Raw genomic sequence first — 27,052 nt, 5'->3', positions numbered from 1 at the left:
ATTTAACACGATATATCGCCCTTTTGTAGGTAGCCAAAAAGGCGATATATATCGTGTTAAATATATCGTTCGTCGCCGCGACTGTCATGAAAAAGAACAAGCATCGCCGCGACTGTCAAGAAAAAGATCAAGTATCGCTTCGTGTGTCTCGTGTCGCGTTCAAAGATATTTTTCTTGACGTCGCGTTAAAATATCGCTGCAATAATATCGCCTGTCAACTGTCAGGTTTTTTAAACGGTGTTACAGTAATTTTTAACCATTTATTATTAATATTGCTAATTAAAGATTATTCTAGCATTAGTAAACCGAGTACAGATTAATTTATTTTAATAATAATTTTGATATATATCGACAAAGATACATGTTTAAAACTATTCAGAAATTTGAGTAATGGAGTAAAATTTCTATCAATTTTAAGATAATATATCATTATAATCTGTGTCATTTCCAATAGGATTGCAGATTTATAGATAACGTTTAACGTCAAGTAAGACATCAATATGAAATCTATTGATACATTTATTAGACGGTATTTTTTGCTGGTATTGGTTTACCTTTTAAATACATTTTATGATGCTTTAGCAAATAAATTATCGGAATAATACAGTGCAAACAACAATTTTGTATTATTTATATTGGCGTAAATAAACGCTTTTGAAGGGCGAAAAACGTTTGCTTCATATTGCTTAACAGGGTTCCATATATAATATAAATGCCTATTATATAATTATATTCAGATAAAGTTCACACTGTCACTTTTGTGCATGTCAAATATGATTTAAACAAAAGCATGTAATTCACGTTGAACCGTAGAATCGAACAACTAATAACTTAACCTTGGGAACTCAGTCTTATATTCAAAATCGTAATTCCAAGCGATTTTCCTATCATAAAATATACGTTTAAATAAAATATTTATGTAATATTTAATATTTATTTTTGGCCAGATTGAAGTATAAGAAGCGAATAGCTTGCTATATCAATCATAAACATTTTAATTGCTGATCAGAAATAAACATTATGATAAAATAATATTATATCAAAAGATATATATACGACAAGATGCACATGCTTGATGACGTGAAAATATCCCCTTTTTGTCTCCCCTGAATTTTTTTGAAAACCTGACAGTGGACAGGCGATATAATTACAGCGATATTTGAACGCGACTTTCAAGAAAAATATCGAGCATCGCTTCGTGTGTATAATGTCGCGGTCTGAAAATAGACCGCGATACACGAGACTCGGATAATATGGGCGATATTTGAAAAATAAAATATCGTGCGTCGCCGCGACTGTCAAGAAAAAGATCACGTATCGCTTCGTGTGTCTAGTGTCGCCCTTTGAACACGACACTAGACACACGAAGCGATACTTGATCTTTTTCTTGACAGTCGCGGCGATACTTGATCTTTTTCTTGACAGTCGCGGCGAAACGTGATCTTTATCTTGACAGTCGCGGCGACGCACGATATATTTAACACGATATATCACCTTTTTGGCTACCTACACAAGGGCGATATATCGTGTTAAATATATCGTGCGTCGCTACGACTGTCAAAAAAAATCAAGTATCGCGGCGACTGTCAAGAAAAAGATCAAGTATCGCTTCGTGTGTCTAGTGTCGTGTTCAAAGGGCGACACTAGACACACGAAGCGATACTTGATCTTTTTCTTGACAGTCGCGGCGACGCACGATATTTGTCTAGTGTCGCCCTTGATGAAAGAAGTGCGAGATTATAGATGGTACTATCCGGATTCCGTAATTATCGCTATTTTAGCGGTTTGTAATTTATTCTCCAGATATAATGATCATATTTATTTAGGTCAATATACATAATATTGAATGACTAATTGGCAGGAAAAAAATATATATATATAAATCTCTAGAGTATTATTGGTGTTATTAATATACATTGATATGTTATGATAGTGTTTGATACCATTATTATAAATGATTTTAAACACTCGTCTCAGTCATGAATTAATAAGAGATGCATAAACTGAAAACGGTAGCCTTAATTAAGAAAAAAAGCACAGAGTAGAATGAATAGATGACAAAATTTCGTTTATTTTCCGGAATAAAATTGTTTAACGGTTCCAAGAAAAACTACTTCTGATGACAAGAACTGGGTTAACAACCGCGCTCTACTTTAACAAGTAATATGGATTGCTATTGGAGATAAAAACTGAATGTGTGTCGCTGTTATCTTTATTAGAAAAAGCTCCTAAGTGGTTCATTTCTGAATACCTCATTTCTAAGGTATTATTTAAAAAAAACACGTTCCTATCCATTAATTCCTATAAGTGAAACGACTAGAGGCTTTTCGTATGAACAATCATTCTGAATTAATTACAACATTCATGTTGTTGCGGCAAAGCAAAATGACAAGTTCAGTGTTATTTAGACGCCTTATGAACGGTAATGTTTATTTTTGAAGAACACATACGCTAATGATAGTAAGACACAAAACCATACTTAAACATTCTAACATAAAATGTGTTTAATGACAACTTCGGATAATTTACTTATATTATTGAAATAGGGTCAAACCCTAATACTCATTTAAATAAGTTTTATTGTAATTGTAATACTGGGGAACAGTATATATCATGTTTGCTGTATATCTTACCCCTGTGGTATAACCTTAAAATGATCTTTCAATAACAAAACATATTGTCGCCTTCAAAATGGCGTGTCAGATAAACATACAACGCTATGATTTAAATTATCGTGAACATTTTATGTTTGGTCGTCTATTTAGGAACCGCTATACATACATTATACTCCACCTAATTTATGCTGGTTCATATGTCGGAAAAAAGCAATGACCCTAGTTGGAGCCAACAGGACTGATTACTGTATTGTTGATAATATCATTTGGACGTGGCGGGTTATGCGATGTCTTCCGATTTTGACGTCATTATGTTGTAATTTAAGTCATAAGATGGATACCCACTTGGGGTTTTATTTTTCTGACATACTAATATTTGTTTCAATCAAGTTTCTCATAATTTAATTATGTATATATGACTTTTAATGATAGTATTAGACTGTATACACTAAAATTTGCCCACGAGGTCATTTGGCCTTCTGGAAAGGCTATTTACAAATCATTTTATAATACTGTAGTTAATTAATTTAATGAAAACGTTTTGCAATAATAAATAATGTAAAAAGTTAAGTTTACATCGCAGCTACGGAATCCATTATTTCGCACGATATCATGTAAATAAAGTTTGTCATGTAATGCCAAGAAGTGAAACTCCAGTTGCTCCAGCAGTATAACACTCCTATTGTTCACACGTTCGTGGTCCATTATGGCATGTGACCAATTGCCAAACAGTACGGCACAACAGGAAACAACATACACACATAGTAGAAGACAGATGAGGTCACCGCCATGGAACGGTCAATGCTAAGCACTGGGGGTTTTAACCGGTTTTAGAGCGCTCAACCTCACACTTGGCCCAGTAATATTCATGATACATACAAGTGCAAATAATATTTAACCTCATAGCATTGCCACTCAAATTTAACAGTAATTAAAGGGAATAAAAACGCATGTAATTTGATTACCATTTAAGTACTAAACAGTAGGAAAGAGACCAGATCAACAAAGTTACAACTTTTTGAGGAACGATGAAATGATATTACGAACAAGTATCAACTAAATCCCTTCTTTATACAAACAGATTTAAGAATATAGCACCATATGGTTAATATTTCAGAACATCATCGTTCATCACCATCGTTCAAATACAGGAAGAAGCAACAAAATTGGGTGAAAACGATCAATATTACATAGCTTGGTGGTTTATGTGACTGTAATATACTATGAAAATAAATGCGAATTAAAATGAATGTAATACATAAAAAATTAACCGTATAGACTGAGGCGATTGCTTAATAAAAAAAATTGTACCATTAGTCACGTCGCACTTGTAGTGCGTGCTTGTAGATGTTTTCTCCGTTCTCGATTTTATAATACCAGCACACAGGTTTTTTAGTACTTTTAATCACTGAACATATGAATAAACTGTAATTAAATATGTCATCATGTGTACACTGAACTATCATATAGTTTCACATAATAACAAGTATACACAATTGAAAAGGTCACAGGAACGGGTGGATCACCAAAACAGGTACTATTATTCAAATTAGGTTTTGCTTGATTTATACCTTTTGAATGATTACAACATTGAACAGATATTATCAAACATTAAGACATCACTCAAATGGATAGTACATGTTCGAACTGTTTATTTCACAGCTCTATATCTTAACATCTAAAAGTCAACCCATAATTCGGGAATTTCCGGACTGATTTAAGGGGAAAACAATCTTTAAAATTGTCACAATCGCTCTGTTTATTTCTATACTTCACAGCTCTATTTCTTAACATCTGAAAGTCAAACCATACATCGTGAATTTCCGGACTGGTTTAAGGGAAAAACAATCTTTAAAATCGTCACAATCGTCCTGTTTATTTTTATACTTCGCAGCACTATTTTTTAACATCTGAAAGTTCTTGTTTTGACGAAATAATATATATGTTCACCAGTTTCACATTTATTGAGCACGTTACTCGAATTTTTGATTTTTCTGTGATGCATTTACTTAAAATGATTTGTGGGTCTTTCAGTTTTCTTTTCTGCATTTTTTTAAATAGTGTGCATGCTTTATTATACTCACATTCCGTAAAACATTTAAATTCAGAATCTTTATGGTCGTTTTACGAATCACTTAATAAAATGATATTGTTTTTTAAAAGACTGTTTAAACACATCAGCAAAACTTACACCGAACACAATGTTGGAGACTTCTGTATATTCGCCCGGTTATATATTTAAATGATTTGTAAAATGTGATAAATGATTCTATGGTAAAATATAAGTGCATGGTCAAATATTTCTTTTCCAGTCGAGTTTTTGTTGTTCTTTTATCATATCGATGTCGTTTGCGTTTACAATGTAATGCTCGTGATAATAAGAAAGTAACCACTAATTATTATACGATAAGTGGATATGCATAGGTTAGTGTTTTCTTTAACGTTGTTATAATAATCAGCTTTACCCATCCATCAATACTAAAAGGTACGACTTGAGCTTGAGAATTGTGTCACTACAATGCCAAATATGTATAAATTAAACATAATTAACAAATCGTTCTGGGCTATATAAAAATGACATAACTTGTCGATCACAATCCACAGGGCACATGATCATCAGGGTTCACAGGGGTTTACACGCATACTGGACAGAATTTAAACATACGGTTAGGAACTTTGTTTTTGGAAATATGTCAAGGTATTAAAATACTTTTGCAAAAGTCTAAAGTGCATAAAAGACAGTTTTTCTTGCAGATTGTGCCGATATCTAAGAATTTAAGAAGAAATCCTTGTCAACGTCTGAAATCGATGCCACAATTGCACGTTGGGTGCAGCATAATATTGTACATGAATGCTGTACATATCGAATACTTGGCCAAGAACATTTGAAATAAATTAATTCTGATGCATCAAAATGTCTTATATGTACTACTTGAAATCATTAACAAACATTGTTTAAAAACGTTATTTAAAAAAGCTTCACTTACCGGTGTGTTTACATCCATTAACGTTTAATTGTGAACCCCACTCAGTCACGTGATCATGCACCCTGATCCAAATGAGGCAATTATTATCGAATAGCAACATGTTGGTAAAAATATATTTTCATCTAAAAATATGTTTGAATGTTTGCTTCTATTTATTTACTTTGAACGCATTTACATTATTCTATAGGTGATAAGCAAACGTTATGTATAGTTCCTGGACTAATATTGTTTATTGCAAAACTTGCATGACTTGATGTATGTAGTTTTCATTATGTTTATGCGTTAACAATTATACCTGTGAATATGTAATTTCCCCCATTAAAATTAAGTTTTTTGCAAGTTTTGAAGTTGGCTTCATTTTACTATTGAAAAATTAGCTAATGTGTCAAAGGTGATTTGCAATGAAACAACATTAAACTTAAACCTTAATTTTTTACATAGTTTCACCGGTTTAATTGACACAATGCAACAGAGAATGTGTCGTACCTTTTTAGCATTAAAATGTATAGCCTCACCAGTTCAAAACATCAGTTGCTTTAGATATATGCAGTTTTTAATGTCCAATTTTATAAAATTAACTATATTTGGAATTCATTCAAATATAATATTAACAAATCTTCATGCAAAGTAATAAAACTACGCGTACATGCACTTGTCATAGTTACGTGCTAAAGAAGCGATATTGATTAAACAGAGGGGGGGGGGGGGGGGGTTATCACGTGATGATCTAAACGGAATCAAGATGGCGACGACCGTGCCAAAACAGGTATTTTTTGCTGTTTTCTACCCTTTGTTGACGGAATTTATTTTTTAAGGCTGCCCACTTTCCAACCACATTGCTAAGAAGGGCATTAGCGTTTATTTTGTGTTGAAAATTTATCTAAAACTCGACTTTACCCGGTGCACACTTTTTAAGCGAGGACTGTTCGCCATGTATTTTGTGATCTTTGCTGGGTTTCACAATGGAAAATTCGCCCTCGTGATGAAAATATAGCAATTGCAAAATTAAAATCTTGTTTCGAGTGTTTAGTAAATGTTTATTTATGCGTAAGGCTAGTTTGGGGCATTTGTAAATCGTTTTTAAATGTATGCACGGTTAAAATAATTTATGATCTAAAAGGGTCCCGCATTTTCATGATCTAAGACGGGTCCCGTTTTATATTAAAACAGAATCTCCATGGAGGACGCGTACAAAGTTTAACAATTGGCGTTTCACGTAAGCACAAAGAAACAGCTACCATTATGTGTTTATTTTATAGTAGACAATATAGATAATACACTATTTTTAGAGTCATATTTTGTCACAATATATATAGTTACCGTTTATGCATATTAGTGTGTTTTCAATGATTTTATGCAATATGAAACGGTTGTGAAACGTGTTCGTTCAAATGTTAATAATATGCCAGATATTAATCATCCACTGAACATTTTAGATTTCCTTTCTTTTCAAAAGTATATGACTCATGTAAAATAAAGTCATATATTCTTGTTGATATTCGATTGGTAATTTCTTTCTTATTAAATTCTATTGTATAAGGAAATTGATACTCGCCTTTATTTTTTGTTTATAAACTGTACCGTCATCGTTTGTTTTGTGCAGTAATAGTTTGGCTATTTTTTACCTATCTAAAACGCTTGTACGTTTGGAAAGTTATCGTTTGTGGTTACTGCTTAAGCAACCGGGTATATATTTTTACGTCACATATTAAAGCCTCAGCAAAATACTTTTCTGTTTAAATGTGGTCACTTTGTTACATTAACGTAAAGCTACTGCTACGTAACGTCGGATTATTACGTCATTGGTTTGTGTTGTTTTTATTTTGTACACTTCTTCGTTAACATCCGTTTTTGCCTAGTAAATGTAAATAATTGTGGATGTATAACATTATGACGTCAAAAAATACATGTACATGTGATGTCATTTAGCCTGAAAACGTGTATGTTTACGTTTATGCGTTAAACCAATTATTATTAAGGTTTTATACATAGTAAGGAAATATTAAAACGTATTCCCGATAATTGCTCTATGTCAGTTTTAGTATATAGTTTAAAAATGTAATATAGTTTATGTGCAAAATGTGTCACAAATTTTAACCAATTATTTTCAGACGGATATAGAAACAACAATCGTTTCTCGGCTTTGTTCTGAATGTGGAAGGGAATTTAAATCCAGAAGCAGCTACAGTCGGCATGCATTGAGGACATGCACCATACTGCTGTTTCGGGAAGATGTTTTTTATAAGGACAAGCTAACGATGCACAGGTGTAACAATCAATTTGTTGCAACTATATCATACCCTTTGATATGCACACTTTGAGTAATTCATTCATTTAATTATGTTACCACAACGTCTAATGATGTTACTGAATATAATGTTTTCGACGATTGTTGTCATTTATTCGTCTAGTACGGATACAACAACAAAAAATATGTTAAACATACCATGTGTTTCATAAGGTCAAGAAAATTATATAAATCGCATGGATGTAGAAGCAAAATCATTATTAATGTCAGCTCGATTGCATGACAGCCTTGTGCTAATAGAAACACTCGCAAAACATTTCCTGTGATTAACCAGTACATTGTGTCCTCTGAAAAGTTGAATTATAGTTTCTTAATGAGAATAAAATGCGGAACTTCCTGGTGGCATCTCATCCATGACCCCACTCCGATCGTTTACCGTATTTAACTGACCGACAGTGTATGATAAACCTTAATACTTGTATGGAATAATTATTTTAACAGAAATCATACACATGGAGAGGAGGCTAGAGAGACATGTGACAAGTGCGGAAAGCGATTTGCCACACGCCAACAGGTCGCAAAATACGCATCAGTCGTGCACTGTGAAGCAAGACCATGTTTACACTACACATCCAAACAGGGTCTCCAGGACCACATCGCATCCCAACACGAGGGACATGCTGTGCACGCCTGTCACTGTGACAAGACTTACATGCGCGCTACAAATCTTTTACAGACAAAAAAATCGTCCAAAAATTAACTTTGGACTTGCGATTGACTTGTAATTTTCGTCGTAATTTAATTTTTAGTATCAATTTCTTGCTATCTTGCTATCTCATATATATTTTTTTTCAGATTAGAAACTGTGCTTTAACGTTTAATTATGCAATTGTCAAATGATAAGACACAATTTTAGTTTCGGTTTAATCAAAACAATAAGTATTAACTTCTGCGATACTCAAAGCATTGAAATGAGAATATATTTTGTGTAAAAGGTACTCATGCGCTGACTTTATCTTATTTCGGATTTTTCGATTGCAGTTGATTGATTCTCTTAAAAAAACTCGCAAACTGGATATAAAACAATTAAATATTTTCTCCAATTTTAATTTCAGTATTATTCTCAGATAATGTAAAAATATTTTGTAAAATACTTGCCCTGAGCTATATTGTTTTATATGATGAAGATAAAATATATAACTCACACAAAGTCTTTGTTTATTTTAATTTACAAGTAGTTCACATTATGTAGTAGTGTATTTATTGAAGAGTATGTCATAATAATGTGATCATTGTAAAGACAGTATAACTTATAAGACGTAAAACGCTTGTTCGTTTCCACCAACTAACTTTTGCGCATGAAATGAACTTGTTTGTCATTCGGAACACACAAATCTGTTATTGTCGATTCCTCTGTGTGTCTGCTTATCTCGGTTCACTAAGTGAGCTTGACAACTTCAATATGCACAAAGGGAATGAGGAACTTCTAAGGAAGGTTTTTTGTCATAAAATTCCCTTGCTGAAGCCGTGAATAACTTGTATATATTAAAGTGAAAGAAGTTTAATGTACAAACATTAGCCCACCTACATACCGACATTTTGTTCGCTTAATTTGTTTTTTGCAAACGGGCTGTCAGCGGAATTTTACAATCAAGCATTTTGATGTTAAAGAATTATTGTTAGCAGGTTTGAAGTCCCTCCAATGTATCTGTAGTATTTAGAATGATACGAAATACACAATATACGAAATACAAGGTACTTTATTATACATTTAAAAAATACACGTGTTCTCATCAGTCGCTGTTCTAGGTATTTTTACGCTTTACAATAAGTTTAAAAAACAGCAAACGTGTCAAAATTCAAATAAGTCTTTGTTTCCTGGTGACGAATTGATACATAGTGTTGCGTATTTCTAACAAATACCTTTGGTAGTATTACGGTTATATTTAACAAATTATGTATTGTTCATATCTCCTTGAAAAAATAAAGATTGGACAGAGCAACCGAAAAACAGCAGAATGTTTTGTACAGAGTTGCTTAAAATCAGGCGGGTGATATGAACAAACAAATTAATAAACAGCCCTTAAGTATTTTTTACTCCTAAATAAACAGGTATATGTCATAGATAAAGCATAGGCACGCATTAAATATTCGTTTGACATGCAAGCTATACATTACACCAATAGCTTTTTAGTTAACAAAACCACAGTTTACATGTTTAAATAAAATAAAGATCGATCAAATTGCTTTTAAATTCAAATTTTAAATATAATATGCAAGCAATATATAAGTAATAGGCCAACCTAATTATCAAGACTTTCAATCAGAATTAACAAGTATACTGTCCAGAACGTTGCTACTCAATGCCCATTCGTTTGGTTGGTAGCATTTTGCTGTAGTTTGTTCGTGCCTTTTCCCACCGCACCTCAAGCGCACCTTTCTGTACATAATTTCTTTCCGTGGCGACGTGGTCAACCTTCTTCCGACCTAGCAGTCGCCTTCCTCCAGGCAAATCGAAAGCGTGGTCGCTGTAAAATTAAGTAATGTATAAGTGCCGCATTTAAAAACAACAACATTAAAATGCCGTTTTGAGGAAATTCATGGAACATATACAACCCAAAAACAACATAAAATTATTCATACCGTAAGCCTGTAAAAGGTTCTTTCCTTTGGCATTCATTCCTCATATGTTTTCTGGAGAATGCTGGAAAAAAAAACTTAACACGATACAACAAATATATAGTTTCTGATGTGTTATATTCAGGAAAGCTTCTAATTCTCATAACAATTTATTATGAGTAATATCCACAAAACTTTTTCTTTTTAATATGCACTTGAAAAGATTGCAATACGGACCAGATGTTCGAAATATATGGACCACCCACACGACTATACAGCAACAATAGTTTGATATACTTAGTATGTGAAAACCTTTAATAAACGCATATTTGTGTGTATTTGTAAAACTTAAAACTGAGTAAATGTCTTATTAATGGTCTATAGTACACGATGATGCATGGCATTTCTGTTCAAGGTATATGCTAAATTCAGTTTGATTTAAAAATTCACCGATAATTAATCGTCGGTGAATGTTTGGGGTATTGTAAACGATACGAGTTAATTGTTACGAGAAGTACCCCTATTGGTGTAATTAGAAGCCATGCTATAATTAAATACTACAAGTCCATTCAAGATGTTGTATCAATTTCACTTTGTATAAATAAAAGGACAATTAAGTCATGTTTTGTAAATATTTGTGTAAATATTACTATCGCGAAAAAGGCGCATTTTTAAATCGCGTCTTTGTCTAACCATTAATAAGCACATAAGTAACCGTATGGCTTTAATCACTGAATGTTTAGAATGAAAAAGTATCAAGATATTACAAAAATATGTATGTTTCTATCAAATCCTGAACTTTTGCCCATTATCATTATGGTTCCAAAAACTGATACGTATGGTATGCAAAGTTTAGCCTTTTTGGTACCTTATTCATTACCATTTATGTTCAACTTATAAAAACGGGACCCGCTTAGATCATAAAATATGCGGGACCCCTTTAGATCATAAATTATTTTAAGCGTGCATACATTTAAAAACGATTTTCAAATGCCCCTAAATAACCATACACATAAATGAACAGTAACTTAACACTCGAAACAAGGTTTTCATTTTGCAATTGCTATATTTTCATAACGAGTACGAATTTTCCATTGTGAAACCCAGCAAAGATCACAAAATACATGGCGAACAGTCCTCGCTTAAAAAATTTGCACCGAGTAAAGTCGAGTTTTAGATCGATTCTCAACACAAAATAAACGCTTAGCAATGTGGCTGGAAAGTGGGCAGCCTTAAAAAATTAAATTCCGTCAACTAAGGGTATAAAACAGCAAAAAATACCTGTTTCGGCAAGGTCGTCGCCATCTTGATTCCGTTTAGATCATCACGTGATTACCCCCTCTGTTAAAAATGTAAGCATATATTTTCCATTTGCCGAAACGCAACAAAATAAGATTTCAGTTACACTACTATGTGCGCAAATTTATTGTGAACTTTCCATTGTCTGCAATATGTGGGTGCAATTGTCAGTCTGAACACTATATACAAAAACATACCAAGCGCAATTGTAAAAAAAATAATTTGTAATCACCGGATTTTTAAACACGTTCCAGTAGTGCACATTTTGATAATACACATTGACGCTTCCAGGCCATCTTCATTATATACCGAGAGTTTATTTTGACAAATACTAAGTACAACAAGAGGCCAATGAGGGCCTGAATCGCTCTACTGCTATAGACACTGTGCAAGTTTGGAAAGAATAAGATGGAAACTGTGTACTTAATCGCGCAAACAAGGAGAATTTTCTCAAATTCAAGGGGAGATTATTGTATACTTATTTCTCCGATACTGCTCATATTCAATAGGGTTCAAGTCCTCTTTGATATAAAGATACTGTGCAAATTTGGAAATAATTGGATGAAAACTGTGGAATAAATCGCGCAAACAAGCGGGATTTCAAAATTTTCTCATATTCAAGGGGAAGTCATTCTTGACTTATTGCTTCGATATTGCTCTTTTTAAACAAGGGCTGTTTGTAAAACATGCATGCCCCCCATATGGGCTTCAGTTGTAGTGGCAGCCATTGAGTAAATACGTTTTTGTCTCTGTAACCTTGACCTTTGACCTAGTGACCTGAAAATCAATAGGGGTCATCTGCAAGGCATGATGAATGTACCTATGAAGTTTCATGATCCTAGGCCTAATTATTCTTGATTTATCATCAGGAAACCATTTTACTGTTTCGAGTCACTGTGACCTTGACCTTTGACCTAGTGACCTGAACATTAATAGGGGTCATCTGCCAGTCATGATCAATGTACCTATGAGTTATCATATTTATCTTGAGTTATCATCCTGAACCATTTTACTGTTTCGAGTCACTGTGACCTTGACCTTTGGCCTAGTGACCTGAAAATCAATAGGGGTCATCTGCCAGTCATGATCAATGGTCCTATGAAGTTTCATGATCCCAGGCGTAAGCATTCTTGAGTTATCATCCGGAACCTATTTTACTGTTTCGAGTCACTGTGACCTTGACCTTTGACCTAGTGACCTGAAAATCAATAGGGATCGTCTGCCAGTCATGATCAATGTACCTATGAAGTTTCATGATCCTAGGCGTAAGCATTCTTGAGTTATCATCCGGAAACCATTTTACTGTTTCGAGTCACTGTGACCTTGACCTTTGACCTAGTGACCTGAAAATCAATAGGGGTCATCTGCCAGTTATGATCAATGTACCTATGAAGTTTCATGATTCTAGGCCTAAGCATTCTTGAGTTATCATCCGGAAACCATCTTTCTGTTTCGAGTCACTGTAACCTTGACCTTTGACCTAGTGACCTGAAAATCAATAGGGGTCATCTGCCAGTCATGATCAATGTACCTATGAAGTTTCATGACCGAGGCCTAAGCATTCTTGAGTTATCATCCGGAAACCATCTGTTGGACGGACCGACCGACCGACATGTGCAAAACAATATCCCCATCTTCTTCGAAGGGGGGCATAAAAAGGGTTTGAGTCCTAATTGATACAAAGACACTGTGCAAGTTTGCCAAGAATTGGATGAAAATTATGGAATTTATCAAATAAAAAACTGATTTTTTTCTTCTCAAGTTGAAGGGGAGATAATTCTGGACGTATAACTCCGATATTGCTCATTTTCAATAGGGTTTGACTCATCATTCAGATAAAGACACGGCACTGTGCAAGTTGGGAAATGATTGGAGCGTAAACAAGCCTTATTTCACAATTTTCTCAAAGTCAAGGGGAGATAATTCTGGACTTTTTACTCTGATGTAACCCATTTTCAATAGGATTCGATTTCTCATTAATATAAAGACACTGAACAAGTTTGAAAGAATCGGATGAAAACTGTGGACTTTATCGCGTAAACAAGAAAAAGTCTAACGCACGCACGCATGGACGACGGAAACCACGCCATGACATAAGCTCTTCAGGCCTTCGGCCAGTAGAGCTAATAAAACAAGTTCTTGCTCTTAAAGTGCCTATGATGAAATGATGAATTGACATTCCATTGTGCGATGTATTTTGTTTAAAAAAAAATTGAATGTGTACAACTTTAAATTTTAATAAATTAAAGTGTGTTCGCTTATGAATTTTAATTGTATGGTTTTATTCCGATTCCGTTTTCATGCTTATCGAACTTAAGTGTCAGCTGGATCCCCATATTTACTTCCTAGTAAAGTATGACAGTCACAACAAATACAACGTTTACCGGCAGTGTATGTTATATAACTTCTTTTCTTAGAATTATTTTCTTTTCTCGCAATCAATATACCTTCTCCTCCAGTGCTTTTATTTTGAGTTGCTCCATGTCAGACTGACAGACGAACGGGCCGACGGACAGACATACAAAAATACAGTAAGGCAGTTTATTCCGACTTATTCAACAGTAACTCGTCCTCATGCATGCATATGAATATAATTTTTTGTTACATTAATAGTTATAACAACATTCATTATATAACATTACATAATCATTGAAGAATACAATTAATAACAACCGATGAAATTACTTTATATTTATGAGGAAATGATTTTTTTCTTAACAATTTTATTAAGGATTGATTTGATTTACTGCAGAGCACTTATAACACCATCCATTTCTGAATGAAAACTGTTCATGGTTACGATGCCACTCTATGTCATCAAATTATATCCCATTTTTCATGGTTTGGAAAACGAACGTGAAATGAACAAAGATCACAGTGCGTAGATATTAGGTTAAATTTACAGGCTAGCATATAGAATCAACTTGCAGGGTATTTATCGAAAAGCATTTACAAAAATATATTGAAGTGGAGATAATACGTGTCTTTTATTTGTATACTATAAATTGAAAAATATGTGACAAATTTAACAATTTAATTTTACGATCTTTTGATGAACATGTTTAAATGACATTTTATTTGAAATTGTTACGGTATGGTAAGTACCACAAATATTAACAACAACTGTATTAACAAAATCAAAACAGCTTACTAACAAAACATGCCGTTTGTGTTACATATATACATAGTGTATTAATTTCAGTACATTTATTGTAACAAAAAAGACGTTGAGTCTGCAATTTACATGTCTCCCAAAGTAAGTACAAGTGGTAAATGTAATACAAATAAACGTTCATGTTCGTAGTCCGCGCGTTTGCCAAAGCTCTCTCAAATCCGAATATGGAAAGTACTGAAAATGAAAACAATCACATACTAAATGAGCGTCTTGCAAATATGCCTAAGCTTCATGTCAAGAAAACCATAATGCATTAATTATAAAATGTTGATAAGTAAAATGAAATAAGAATATGTGTCTGATAACCAGAATCCACATCGTTAAAAAATTAATAAAAAGCAAATTTCGAACTGAGGTTGATCGATATGGATTGGCAGTTATAAACAACGAAAGTGTCAGTATAACTGTGCTATGACGATTGACATTTGACGGAAATAGCAGGTAGATCTACATCATCCTTTCAAGATGAAAACTATTGGATAGTTGTAATAAATTTATCATTAACTGATTTGTTAATGAATAGGGCATGGTCATAAACATCAATTGAGTTAGTATCCAAGTTGTGTAGCAAGTTACGTGGGTAGCAGACAAAACCGTCATATAAACTCTTCCAAGATAATCCAATTTTAATTATTACAATTTCATTGTAGGTACAGTAAAAGTAAGACAACTTATTATATCCTAATCCATTATTAGGAATTGACATGATTTAAACAATTGTATACGTATATCAGCGATGCAAAAAAGATGTGTTGGTGATACACGAAACTGACTAATTATGTATTATGGCAAGGATTTAAAGAAGAGATGATGGAAAAGAGAATCACAATATATTTCATAGAGATGTGAACATATGTCCCAGCGGTGTATATTGATCTCTAGGAAAATGTTTTGTATGCAGACAATCCTAGTAGCCGACAGTTATAAAGCAGTATTTTTCAAAGTATTACACACATGCTCAGTTAGAAAATAAAACCTAATTAAATTTTGTGAAATGGAGAGACATAGTTGCCTTGGTGCCATGTATATACATACATACCTATTTCTGGTTACACAATCTACACGTAGTTAACATTTTATAACCCATTAAAATTAATGTGTATGAAAAGACGTATTGTAAGCCACGTACTTTAGAAAGTCGGATGACCGCGATATTACATGTTCAAATTCTATGTATGATAGCATGTTGTCATCGTCCAGATCAGCCTCTTCCAGAACCTGCGTTAATTAATGTCATAATTATACTAAAATTTAGATGAGTAGCGCTCTGGGAGAGCATTGTTTAAGGCATGTGCATGAATATTTACCTTCTGATATATGCAAATGAAGTGAAGATACAAAACAATGTAAACTACTCAACATATTCTTAAAACAGAAGTATTTATAATTATGCCATATACCGAATTGTGCTATGTCTCTAAAGCGTTTTAAACAAAAAATTATAGATACAGTAGATTTCTTTTTAGTTTTTCTTTCATCGTGCGTCAAAGTGATACTATTCTCTTGACGTTGTTTGCTTCAAACCAATCATTAGTAAAAGGGTAATTAAATTGAAACTTTTTTATTGCTTTTGATTTGAGAATTACCAAGTGAGATGAAAACATGATAAATCGCATGAACGTATGGCTTAACACGGACATGCACAAGAAGGTTTTGTAATGTGGCCTTTTACAAGTATTTGGATTCTTTCCGCATTGTAAAGTTGATGTGAATGAAATAAATACGAGATGTAGTTGATATTTGTTTAGGTTTGATTTCAACGTGCATTAGAAAGTTACGGATCTGGTGCTCTGGGTTATATAAAACCATTGATTAGCTAAATTGTCATTAAATTGGAATGTATTTTCCGCTAATTTTATTTAATTTGACTTGTGATATTTTGAGATTCATTTTATGCACAAGTAAATGTTTGAATAATAATTACAAGTGTGAAGTTTTCATTAAAATCGGTTCAAACTTCAAGTGCTTTTGCACTGACCGTTTCAAGGCGGTGACCCCAGTTTTGTTCATGTTTATGCGTTTGTAATGTACAAACGTATCTCGTCTATTGCAATTGTTTTCCATCTCACTGTTTAGCAATTGGTACCTTGTCATAAGTAAATGACCGCTTTGTATTATAAGGATTTTCTGTCCTACCGGTGGACCCGAAGTTTAACTTTATGCGTATTTTATTCACGATTTCAAGGTGGTGACCCCCAGTTTTTATTATTCGGGTGTTTGTTGCTTTAATTTATTTGCCATGTATAGCATCTTGTTAAGTGTATTGATACAATTGGTTACTTGCCTACAATATATGACCACATGTTATAATACGGTTCTCTCCTGCTAACTCAACTGTAGTTTAACTTTTTTTCATAGTTGTCTTAATTCCGATTGCCACTCATTGGTGTATATGAACATCATTATAATTGCTTAGATATAAATGCTGACAATACAACTATTAACTCACAGTTATGGATAAAACGGCGGATAAATATCATACTTAACAACAGGAAGAAATTTGTAGCACAAGGTGCTAATGTATGCGTCAGTTTGTAACATAATAATAAAGTTATTGAGAATATAACAATGATACTTTACTTCATGTGATGAGCACGAGGAGTGATTATTTAAATGGAATTCGAGGAATTACTATTTATCAAAAATACCTTTCCAACAACGAAGGAAATTTCTTCATCTGTAAGTTCACCCCGTGTCAAACATTTCAATGTTTCTTTCAGATCATGCCGACTAAGGTAATTATCACCATCAAAATCTAAAAATACAGTATGGACAATCTTTAAAAAAGATATTTTTTTCAAAGAAGATTCAACAATATAATTCTTGAAATTAAGTTTTTGAAAAGCCATAACACAAGCCTAGTCTTATTATAACCCAGTGTTATAATGTTGATTATCTTAGTTATTCGAAAGAGCATTCCGAGTTTCGATCTTTTATGCAGATATACATATTGTTCTTTTGTATGATCTTAATAACCAATCGACACGATTACGTACGAACCGTAGATCTTGAAGGCATAAGCACATTTAATATCCCTTGGAGCAGCCTCTGAGAAAACAGAAAACATGTCCAGAAAGTCATCAAACGTCATGTCTCCAGAACCATCCTCAGAAAACACATGACATATCCGCTCACAAAATGGATTTTCCTAGAAGAAAGTTTCAATATTAAAGCGGGTATATACGATTTTGTCAAATATTTATGAATTTATAAAAAATGTGTAAAAAACTCATTATATATATATTTCAATATAAACTAAAATAAAAGTTAAGAAGAACATGTGTCGAAAAATGCTAAATAAGCCAGATATTTAATTCTGAAATCGAAAAAGGCTGTACAGCCGAATTCGCCAGCATGTATATCATGCATGTACGATGTGAATCTAAATTAGTTTAACGGTTCATTTGAAATTCCTGCAGCGATATCGATTCATACGACACACGAACACTTACTAAAAAGACGAATGCATCGGTTGTTGTAGGAAAATAATTACGAATTATCTTCGTCACAATCGGCTCGGGGCGCTAATTTGTATTTGCTGTATTTTATGAAATTCGTCTTAAATGTATCATTTTTCTTGCATATTGTGTGTTATTATAACATATTTGTATCAATATTTTACAATTCAGCACATATAAAAATCGTATATACCCGCTTTAATGTCTATAAGAGAAAGGCCTTTTAAATGTGACAATCCCGACAACATGGCAATATTATAGCTCACGAATTACATGAATATTTTGTATTGTGATTAGGTTTTATGTATTGTGATCGGTTTGAATATCCCACTACCTTACTGTTTAATCGTCCTTTACTAGTATTTCGTGAAACACTTCCACTCACAAAGCCGTGTGTGTTAAATGTTGGCGGACTATATTATACGATGTACATTATAATTAAAAACATGTACTAACTCGTATTTCTGTCATCAGTAACAAGTTCTTGATACGGGATTTTTATTTTCCTCGATTTGCCGTCCCGCATATTTATTGGCACCCGATTGGGTGAAACGGATCGAAACCTTTCGAATACTCTGAAAACAAGCAAACACTCTTTGTTCCAGAAAGTGCAAATCAAAACAATCGAGGCTTCTTCTCAACTTATGACGATCATGCAACTAAAAGTTCAATTTTATTCAACCATTACAAATGCATATCATGTGTTTAGCAGCAACTAAGGAGCAATATCTATAGAATGTATATTGAATTATATCTGTGATAGCATAAGGTAGTTCACTTTTTCATTTTTCATGATGTGTTAAAACATACGTTTAAAACCTCGGATCCATCAATAAGTGTTATTCAGTTACTGTATATAAATGTATTTAAATAATTTGTTCGCCAGGCTAGTATTATTTATCACTTTTAAAAAACGTATTGCTACATTGTAGTTTTATATTTTAGTTACACATTTTAACACACTCCCAAAATATATTCCTCAGTTATTTGCGGTCTTCAAGATCCAATGATGTTTAAAAGAAAATACAAATACGAAAATTATATACCTCATCTTCAGATTACCTGAGAATTTCTTTTCGGGTAAAGAATGTACAGTCCTGCAAATAAAAAAAGTGAAAAACATTACAATTTTACGTTTTAATTTAAACGTGTTTTTTGCTATTATACTTAATTAAGTGCTCCAAATATAATATTGTTGTAAAAAATATTATGAAATGACGCTTAAAAAATACGAAAAAATGTGAAAATTCCCTTTATTTTCTCAGTCAAAATATTCCCTGTCATATAAATTCAGGAAAAATGTAATTCAAATTCCAAGGTTTAGGTAAGTAATTCCTTCCTGATCTGTATAGGTACAATGTAAACATTGTCTGTTACATTTTGCATATAATATGAACCATCATCATGTTCATATGCTGTTATTTTTAATATTATTGCAAGACAGCACTATGAAATAAAAAATATGTTCACATTTGGGATTGCTTTCATTTACAAATGAGATAAAAACATGTTAATCATACTTGAAAGATAATGATAGAAATATAATAAACAAGATATGTTTTATACGTTGTATGCTACATCTAAATTCTCAAATGCATCGTTAATATGACATGTTGATTTGTAGCTAACGTGGGTGCCTTTGAAAGTGAAGCTGGAATTTAACATTTTTACGGTCAACCTTTGCATAGTCCAGCTGCCGTTTCTTGTTTGTTAGTTGTGTTGTTGTTTTTCGACTAACGATTATTTTGGTTTTTAGAGGAGATAACAACCCTTTGTGGGCTTATGTTTTCTTTATACCAAATTAGTTCGTATTTGTTACTATAATAAATATACAATTTTAAATCTATTGATAAACATATACTAAATATCGAGTGCTTGATCAATATATAAGTTTATACGAAGAAATTAACTTAAATGGTTAAGAAAAAATGGGGGAAAATTATTCAGGATTGGCATCTTGGAATGTTTGAGATTCCTTAATTGTTAGGTTTTTTGTTTTGTTTTCTTGAATTTTGGGTTTAGATGCAGTCGGAGAATACCATGAAAACTACACATATACGAAGAAAAACAAAAACAGTAAATCAAAATGTCGTATTAATCAATGTTAAAAAATACTTAAAAAAATCTCAGGAAGTAAAAAATGATACTGACTTTCAATTCTATGTTACAAATGTTGAAACGACACAATAATGAAAAATCGATTGGTAAGTAAATATGCAAACAAATTATTCTTTATTTTAATTTGGTGACACAAAGTTTTTAAAAATTGCAAAAAAAATGCTTTTGGTAATTGTTTGCCGATTTTAAGATTTTTAGTATTGAGTCGAACATATTGTAGAATAACCTCAGTTTCATTATTAGTATGTTTCGTACATTGTGTACACACCGGTCTTACTGACCTGTGTACTAACGCGCAAGGAATTGTGGGTAGCACTTCTTTTACAAGTGAAAAGTGAAAGCGAAAGTACGTCAATTAATCGTGCTTCTGAAAATCGCTATCAGTCTAAATAGAGATTCAAAATCGCATTTAAACATATTAAATAACATTTCTTTAAACAACATTCAATTTTAAACACATATTTAACACCTTTTTTCTCATAAAAAAATATTCATTCCTACGCGGAACTATTTTGGCGAAGCACAAATCCCCAAATCAGGGAAATGTGATGCGTCCTAGCATAGAGGTGACAATAACGTAGTGACGTCACCATCTATGTATAGAATGATGTTTCGTAATAGTTCTAAAGTTCACCCTACACGATTACTTAAACGGTTAATTTTTTATCGTAAGATAAGATACGATGTGATTAAAAACAATTTGTCTATTGTTCTGAATCATTTTGATACCAATGTTCCAGAATATTAAAAATCAAACAAAATAAACGTTAGAAATGGACTAAAAATGGTATCATTTATTGATTTTTTTCTAGCTGTTCTGCCAAGCGTTCGGATTCACTTCTCTTCTTTTTGGTCGCTATTACACATGAAACCCACAGGAAATGATAAAACAGGGGATTTCCCAAGATACATAACGATACAAGTTCGGATTGAATGTGTATCGAATGTGTATCGGGTTTTATATAATTGATTATAGAAGTGTTAGGTTTCATATTACCAATGTGGTTTGTCCATAGAGAGCATCTGTTTGTATGATCAAGTATGCTAATGAAATGAGGTCTCCTGTTCCCAAAGTGATAATTGTGTATTGCACTCTTCTTTTGTGACATTTGGTAGATGCATGTGCGATCTATCCTATCAACAAGGGTTATTCGAAGGGGTGGGTTTAGTAAATCGGGGAAAGAGTAACAGTCAACCAATCGAGAATGGGATAAGACATATCTAAATTTTATGTTTATTTTCCTGAGAATAAAATGCTGTGTGGTTGTTGTAAGAAATTCATGCTGCGGTTAGATTTGAAAGTCTGCGGTGAGAGTTGCCACGTTTTCTTGACGGGGCGGCCATGTTGGCCGCCGCGCTGTTAGATTGTATTTCACGAACATTAGCAAGCGTTGTATTAAAAATATTCAACAGAAATAAATCGCTATGAAAACAGAAATGAACTTTGTTTGTTACTGTGTGTTCTCCACGAACAATGTGCAATTACGCTACATCCCCCCTAACCTGCTTAACATACTCCTCGAGACGAACGTGCAGGAGCTGCCCTAATATCAGCATCTCCATCGGTGGAAGACCCATCTCCAACTTAAGATTCACTGATGACATTATCCTCAATGGTTCCACAAGCAGTTAACTTAAAGACCTAGGATTAAAGTCAGCACGGAGGAGTCGAAGATCAAGGTAAACAGCTCAATCATCACTTGTGCCGACATCACCATAAACGGCGAGAAGCTTAAACAAGTGACCACAAGACCAGGCCACGCAAGACTGCTATAGTCTCCTACATGGAGCACAAGACCAACGAGAACGTCCGGAGCACTAGAGAAGCCAAAGAGCGTCGAATGACGAAAGCTGGTCTGGATTAGGCAAGTCACCAAGCACAACTCACTTTGCAAGACTGTGCACCAGAGCACGCTAGAGATGTCGTTGTCGATGCCTTCAGAAATAAAGCAGGATGTGAAAGAGTGGACGAACCACGCCATGGATGAGGTAATCATCACAGTCCACAACAGACTTGACTGGCGGAGGTTCTCTGTGATGTCATCCCTCATCTCCTTTTCCAGACCATTGAAGGGAATGATGATGATCATGATGATGATGATGATGATAATGATGCAGAAATGTATTTTTGTTCACTTTGGCCCATACGTTAGGTAGCAACTTTAATCATTCATAGAGGCAAATGTCAAGAACACTTTTCCGTTTGGATAGATTCTCCTATGCTCGAAAGAAAATCATTCGTGCTAACTTTGTCAATCAATATTACTTAATTAAACGGTATCGAACACTATCCAAAAATAGAAAAGTATAAATGGACAGACGGATATTGACGAAGCGATCGATAAAATATTAAATTTATTCAAATATGCTGCATCCGAAATGAAGGTTAGTTATAAAACAAACTATCTTAATGAAAAGGACACTTCAGTTAATCAACCGTGGTGGGATAGAGAATGCAACGCGGCTAAACAAACGAAGTACGCAGCATTAAGAAGATTCCGGTTAAGTAATGATATATCGGACTATTTATACTATATATCACTCCGTAGAGGGTTTAAAAATATGTGCTCTGCCAGAAACAAGCATATCAAACGACGAAACGGAACGAATTGATCGCGTACTAATCCAGAGTTGTTCTGGAAAATAATAAAAGGTAGTAATAAGAAGAACAACAAAGTTTCTTGTAATATAGCTCCATTAGCATGGTACGATTATTTTAAAAGCCTTCTTTGTAAAGACAATCAACCAAGTCTAAATGATATAAGCCTAGAGGTTAACGAAACTGAAGAGGATCAAGATCAAATTTTAAACACAGAAATCCCTAACGAAGAAATAATAAAAAGTATTTCAAAACTCAAAGATGGAAAATCACAAGGGACCGATGGCCTTGGGGCAAAATTTTTTAAAGTACGATGCATCTGATAATACCTTTATTTCGCGATTTATTTAACAAGATTCTTAATACAGGATTTTTTCCAAATACTTGGCGGGATAGTATAATTGTGCCGGTGTATAAGTCAGGCGCTACAGATGACCCCTCTAATTATAGCGGTATATCTTTAATTAATGTAATGTATAAAATATTCTCCAATATTGTATACAACAGACCATGCAAATGGGCAGAATTAAAAATAAAATAGCAGAATCACAAGCCGGTTTTCGCAAGGGATATTCAACCATTGATAATTTATTTACTCTTCAAAGCATGGTTCAAAAATATACGTGCAAACCTGGTGGTAGGTTTTATGTGCTTTACGTCGATTTTCAAAAAGCATTTGATAGTTTGATTATTCATAAACTATTTAAAACTATGTGTAAAAATGGTGTTAGAGGGAAGCTTTTTCAAGTATTAAAATCTATGTATTCAAATCTACGCGGATGTGTACGGATAAATGATAAAATGTCACGCAAAACTTCAATTGTAACATCGGTACTAGGCAAGGGGACGTAGCCAGTACAATAATTTTTAACATATACATGAACGAGCTGTCAACCTTTCTAAAATCTTAAGGTCATAGGGGTATTTTTATCACCAAAGACATTTCCGATATAATTTGCATTCTTTTTGCCGATGACGTTGCGAGCTGCGCTGATACTGCGATCGAGCTACAATCAAAATTAAACTCTATATCCTAATTTTGTGAAAATACTGGTGTGACAATTAACCAACAAAAGACGGAAATCATTGTTTTAAGAAACGGAGGTCCGCTAAGATCATACGAACATTGGGTCTTTACAAATAATCCCGTAAATGTCACATCTGTTTATAAAGGTTTATGGACGTTTCGTGCCACTACCAGTTCGTGCCACTGATATTTGTGTTGAAAAGGGATAGACGTTTCGTCCCACTGATAATACATGTATATAGGCGGATAGGTGTGAATAATGCCGTATAGGTCTGAATGATATTTGGGTGTATATAAATGTAGAAAATTACAACAATTTTGACAATTATAATTATAAATAACAAATAAAATGATTTATCGTTAGTATACTAATATTTGTAAATAGTGTAATATATGCGATAAACATAAAGCATAAAGTGTTTTATTTTTTATGAATCATGTGTATGTGCTTGTAATAATAAAATTTTGCATAGTTCATTATGTTTAATAAATATAAAACATGAAATGCTGTTATTTTCTATGCTTCAATTGTATGTATTATATACATAAATAATAATATATAACATGAATGAACAATAATACAATTTAGAATAAAGTTGGTCTTTTTCTTTTAAGAAAAGCTTATGCTTTACTATCGACTCACAAACTTTCAATTAGCTGTATGTGTCTTTACGTAATTAGCAAACAATTAATTACCGAATCGGGCCTTTAATTTACCGACACGGGCCTTTAATGGCCAATTAGTAACCTATAAGTAAACAACTCACCGCTTTAATTATGATACAAACTGTGTAATTCACTGAAAGAGTAAATAAAGTAAGTTGAACACACAGTATATAATACCGCCAGACGGTACGAACGAACAACGACGTTGAAGTTGTTTTTTTTACATATATAGAATAATAAAGAAATATATTATTTTCGATTGATAGTTATAATTGAAATATTATCTTATAAAATATAATATATCTGCCATTTTTTTAAATGTATTTATGCATTCACTTCTGATGTTTTAATATATTTATGTAATGTATTGTTAATGTATTATATGAAGCATTTAAATTGACTCTTAAACAATCTTGAAATAAAACTGTTGTTTTCCCATTGAACAGATGTTACAATCAAAGGTGCGAAAGTTTGATTTCACACCTATACGGTATTATTCACACCTATCTGCCTATATATTATCAGTGGGACGAAACGTCCAATGCCCTCCTACACAAATATCAGTGGCACGAACTGGTAGTGGCACGAAACGTCCAGCAGCCTTTTTAAATACATGGGTCTTCTTCTTACACCCAAATTATCATGGAGAAAAGCGAAAGAAAAACTTGCAGCTCAAGCCCGAAAATCTATCTTTGCTATTAAATCATACCAAAGAAACTTTGGATATTTTTCATACACTGAATATTTTAAATTGTTTGATTCAATGGTAAAACCTATACTTATATATGGCTCTGAGATTTATGGAATAGAATTCTCAGACATTCTCCAAAAAGTACAAATCGAGTATTGTAAATATTTTCTTGGTGTAAATAAATCTGTAAATGATAGCATTGTACTAGGAGAATGTGGTAGATTACCTCTGTGTAATCGGACGAAATCGGAAGAACTAATTGGGTGATTTCTGTAAAAAATATTTTGTACCGATATGGATTTGGTTTTGTTTGGATTAGTCAAGAGATAGGAAACGTGGAATTATTCTTAATGTCATTTAAACAAAGATTGATTGATTGTAATTCACAGAACTGGATTGAAACTATAGGAAATTCATCAAGATGTGATACTTACAAACAATTCAAATCTATGCTAAACCCAGAAAAATATTTGTTTATCGACATACAATTATATGTTCGAAAGTCAGTTGCTAGATTCCGTTGTTCAAGCCATAAATAAGCAATTGAAACTGGTCGTCATTTAGGAATTTCAAGAGAACACCGAATATGTACCTATTGTTCCGTCTATTTTAATAATGTATGTATTGAAGATGAGTTTCATGTATTTTTTAATTGTCCCAGATTCAACCCAAAAAGGCAAATGTATATCTTTTCATGGTACAATGGTGAACAAAATTTCCTAAATTTTTGCAATCCTATGCAAATTTCTGATGAAAGTAAATTAAAAAGCATAGCCTTTTTTGTAACTGAAATAATGAAAAAGAAAGATGTAGAACAAAATTGATGTTCAAACTTTATGCAATCACAACTCAAAAATAATAATATGTTGTTTCTTATAAAAGCTGTATTTTGGGCCGGTGGCCTTTATTTACGAAATAAACTTTTGTCTTTTGTCTTGTCTTGCTGAAGATGTATACTTCTTAGCTGTGTACTCCAATTTACAGTTACAAGACTATAGCAACAGTTGTTTTCATTTGCTCTATCTGTTGTAAGCTGTGTGGTGTTTGTTTTTTTCGTATCGGGCTATTGGTAACATTTCATCAACAAATGTCATCGTGGCATATGTATTGATAAAAATTATCTCCTGCCGATACAACTGAGATACCGTTCGTAATATGACAATGTATAGTTATTTTGACCTTACAACACTACCAAAGTATATATTTTATCATGCCGTCAGGATTGCTATTGACACTTTAAAAAATAAGTCAAGTGAACTGCTTTCAAACATTCATTCAAAAATTGCTTAAATTATCAGGTATGCTTATTCGCAATAAAGTTCAATATTACCATCCGAAATCGAAGCTAAATATGCTATCTTATTCTATTACCTGATATGCTTCTAACTGATCATCAGTAAACACTGAAACTGTATTACCCATTATGCTGCAAAATAATCACATTCACCGAGTTTAGATCTTTAAATGGTAGTACTATTCATAATTAATTTATCTAAAGAAGCTAGCTTATACGGAGCTGTCTGCAAACTTTGAACCTGAATTGGGTCCTA

General features: G+C 33.1%; 2 protein-coding genes and 1 long non-coding RNA gene across 3 annotated transcripts in view; 1 reads left to right on the top strand and 2 right to left on the bottom strand.

The window, feature by feature from the left end:
* The window catches only part of LOC127878810 (growth hormone secretagogue receptor type 1-like), a 32,209-nt gene extending 23,657 nt beyond the window's left edge, over positions 1-8,552 (top strand). The window contains exon 4 of the mRNA XM_052425338.1: positions 8,491-8,552. Coding sequence (XP_052281298.1) covers positions 8,491-8,552 — 62 coding nt within the window. The remainder of the gene's footprint in view (positions 1-8,490) is intronic.
* A 1,040-nt stretch (positions 8,553-9,592) lies between these two features.
* Positions 9,593-14,122, bottom strand: LOC127876656 (uncharacterized). Its single transcript, XR_008048004.1, has 3 exons — positions 11,751-14,122; positions 10,494-10,554; positions 9,593-10,378 (listed from the first exon to the last, which is right to left on the bottom strand). It is a non-coding gene; the product is annotated as an uncharacterized LOC127876656 (long non-coding RNA).
* Positions 14,123-14,730: 608 nt separating this feature from the next.
* Positions 14,731-27,052, bottom strand: LOC127876655 (calcium and integrin-binding family member 3-like). Its single transcript, XM_052421993.1, is given in 8 exon segments — positions 14,731-15,117; positions 16,073-16,161; positions 17,592-17,698; positions 17,944-18,091; positions 18,858-18,872; positions 18,874-18,976; positions 19,464-19,498; positions 26,874-27,052. Coding segments are annotated over 8 exon segments (570 nt in total). The 5' UTR covers positions 26,925-27,052; the 3' UTR covers positions 14,731-15,095.

The sequence above is a fragment of the Dreissena polymorpha genome, chromosome 4, assembly GCF_020536995.1.
Source record: "Dreissena polymorpha isolate Duluth1 chromosome 4, UMN_Dpol_1.0, whole genome shotgun sequence".
Lineage (NCBI taxonomy): Eukaryota > Metazoa > Mollusca > Bivalvia > Myida > Dreissenidae > Dreissena > Dreissena polymorpha.
The sequence above is the reverse complement of the archived record's forward strand: the minus strand, read 5'-3'. Positions and strand labels throughout refer to the sequence as shown.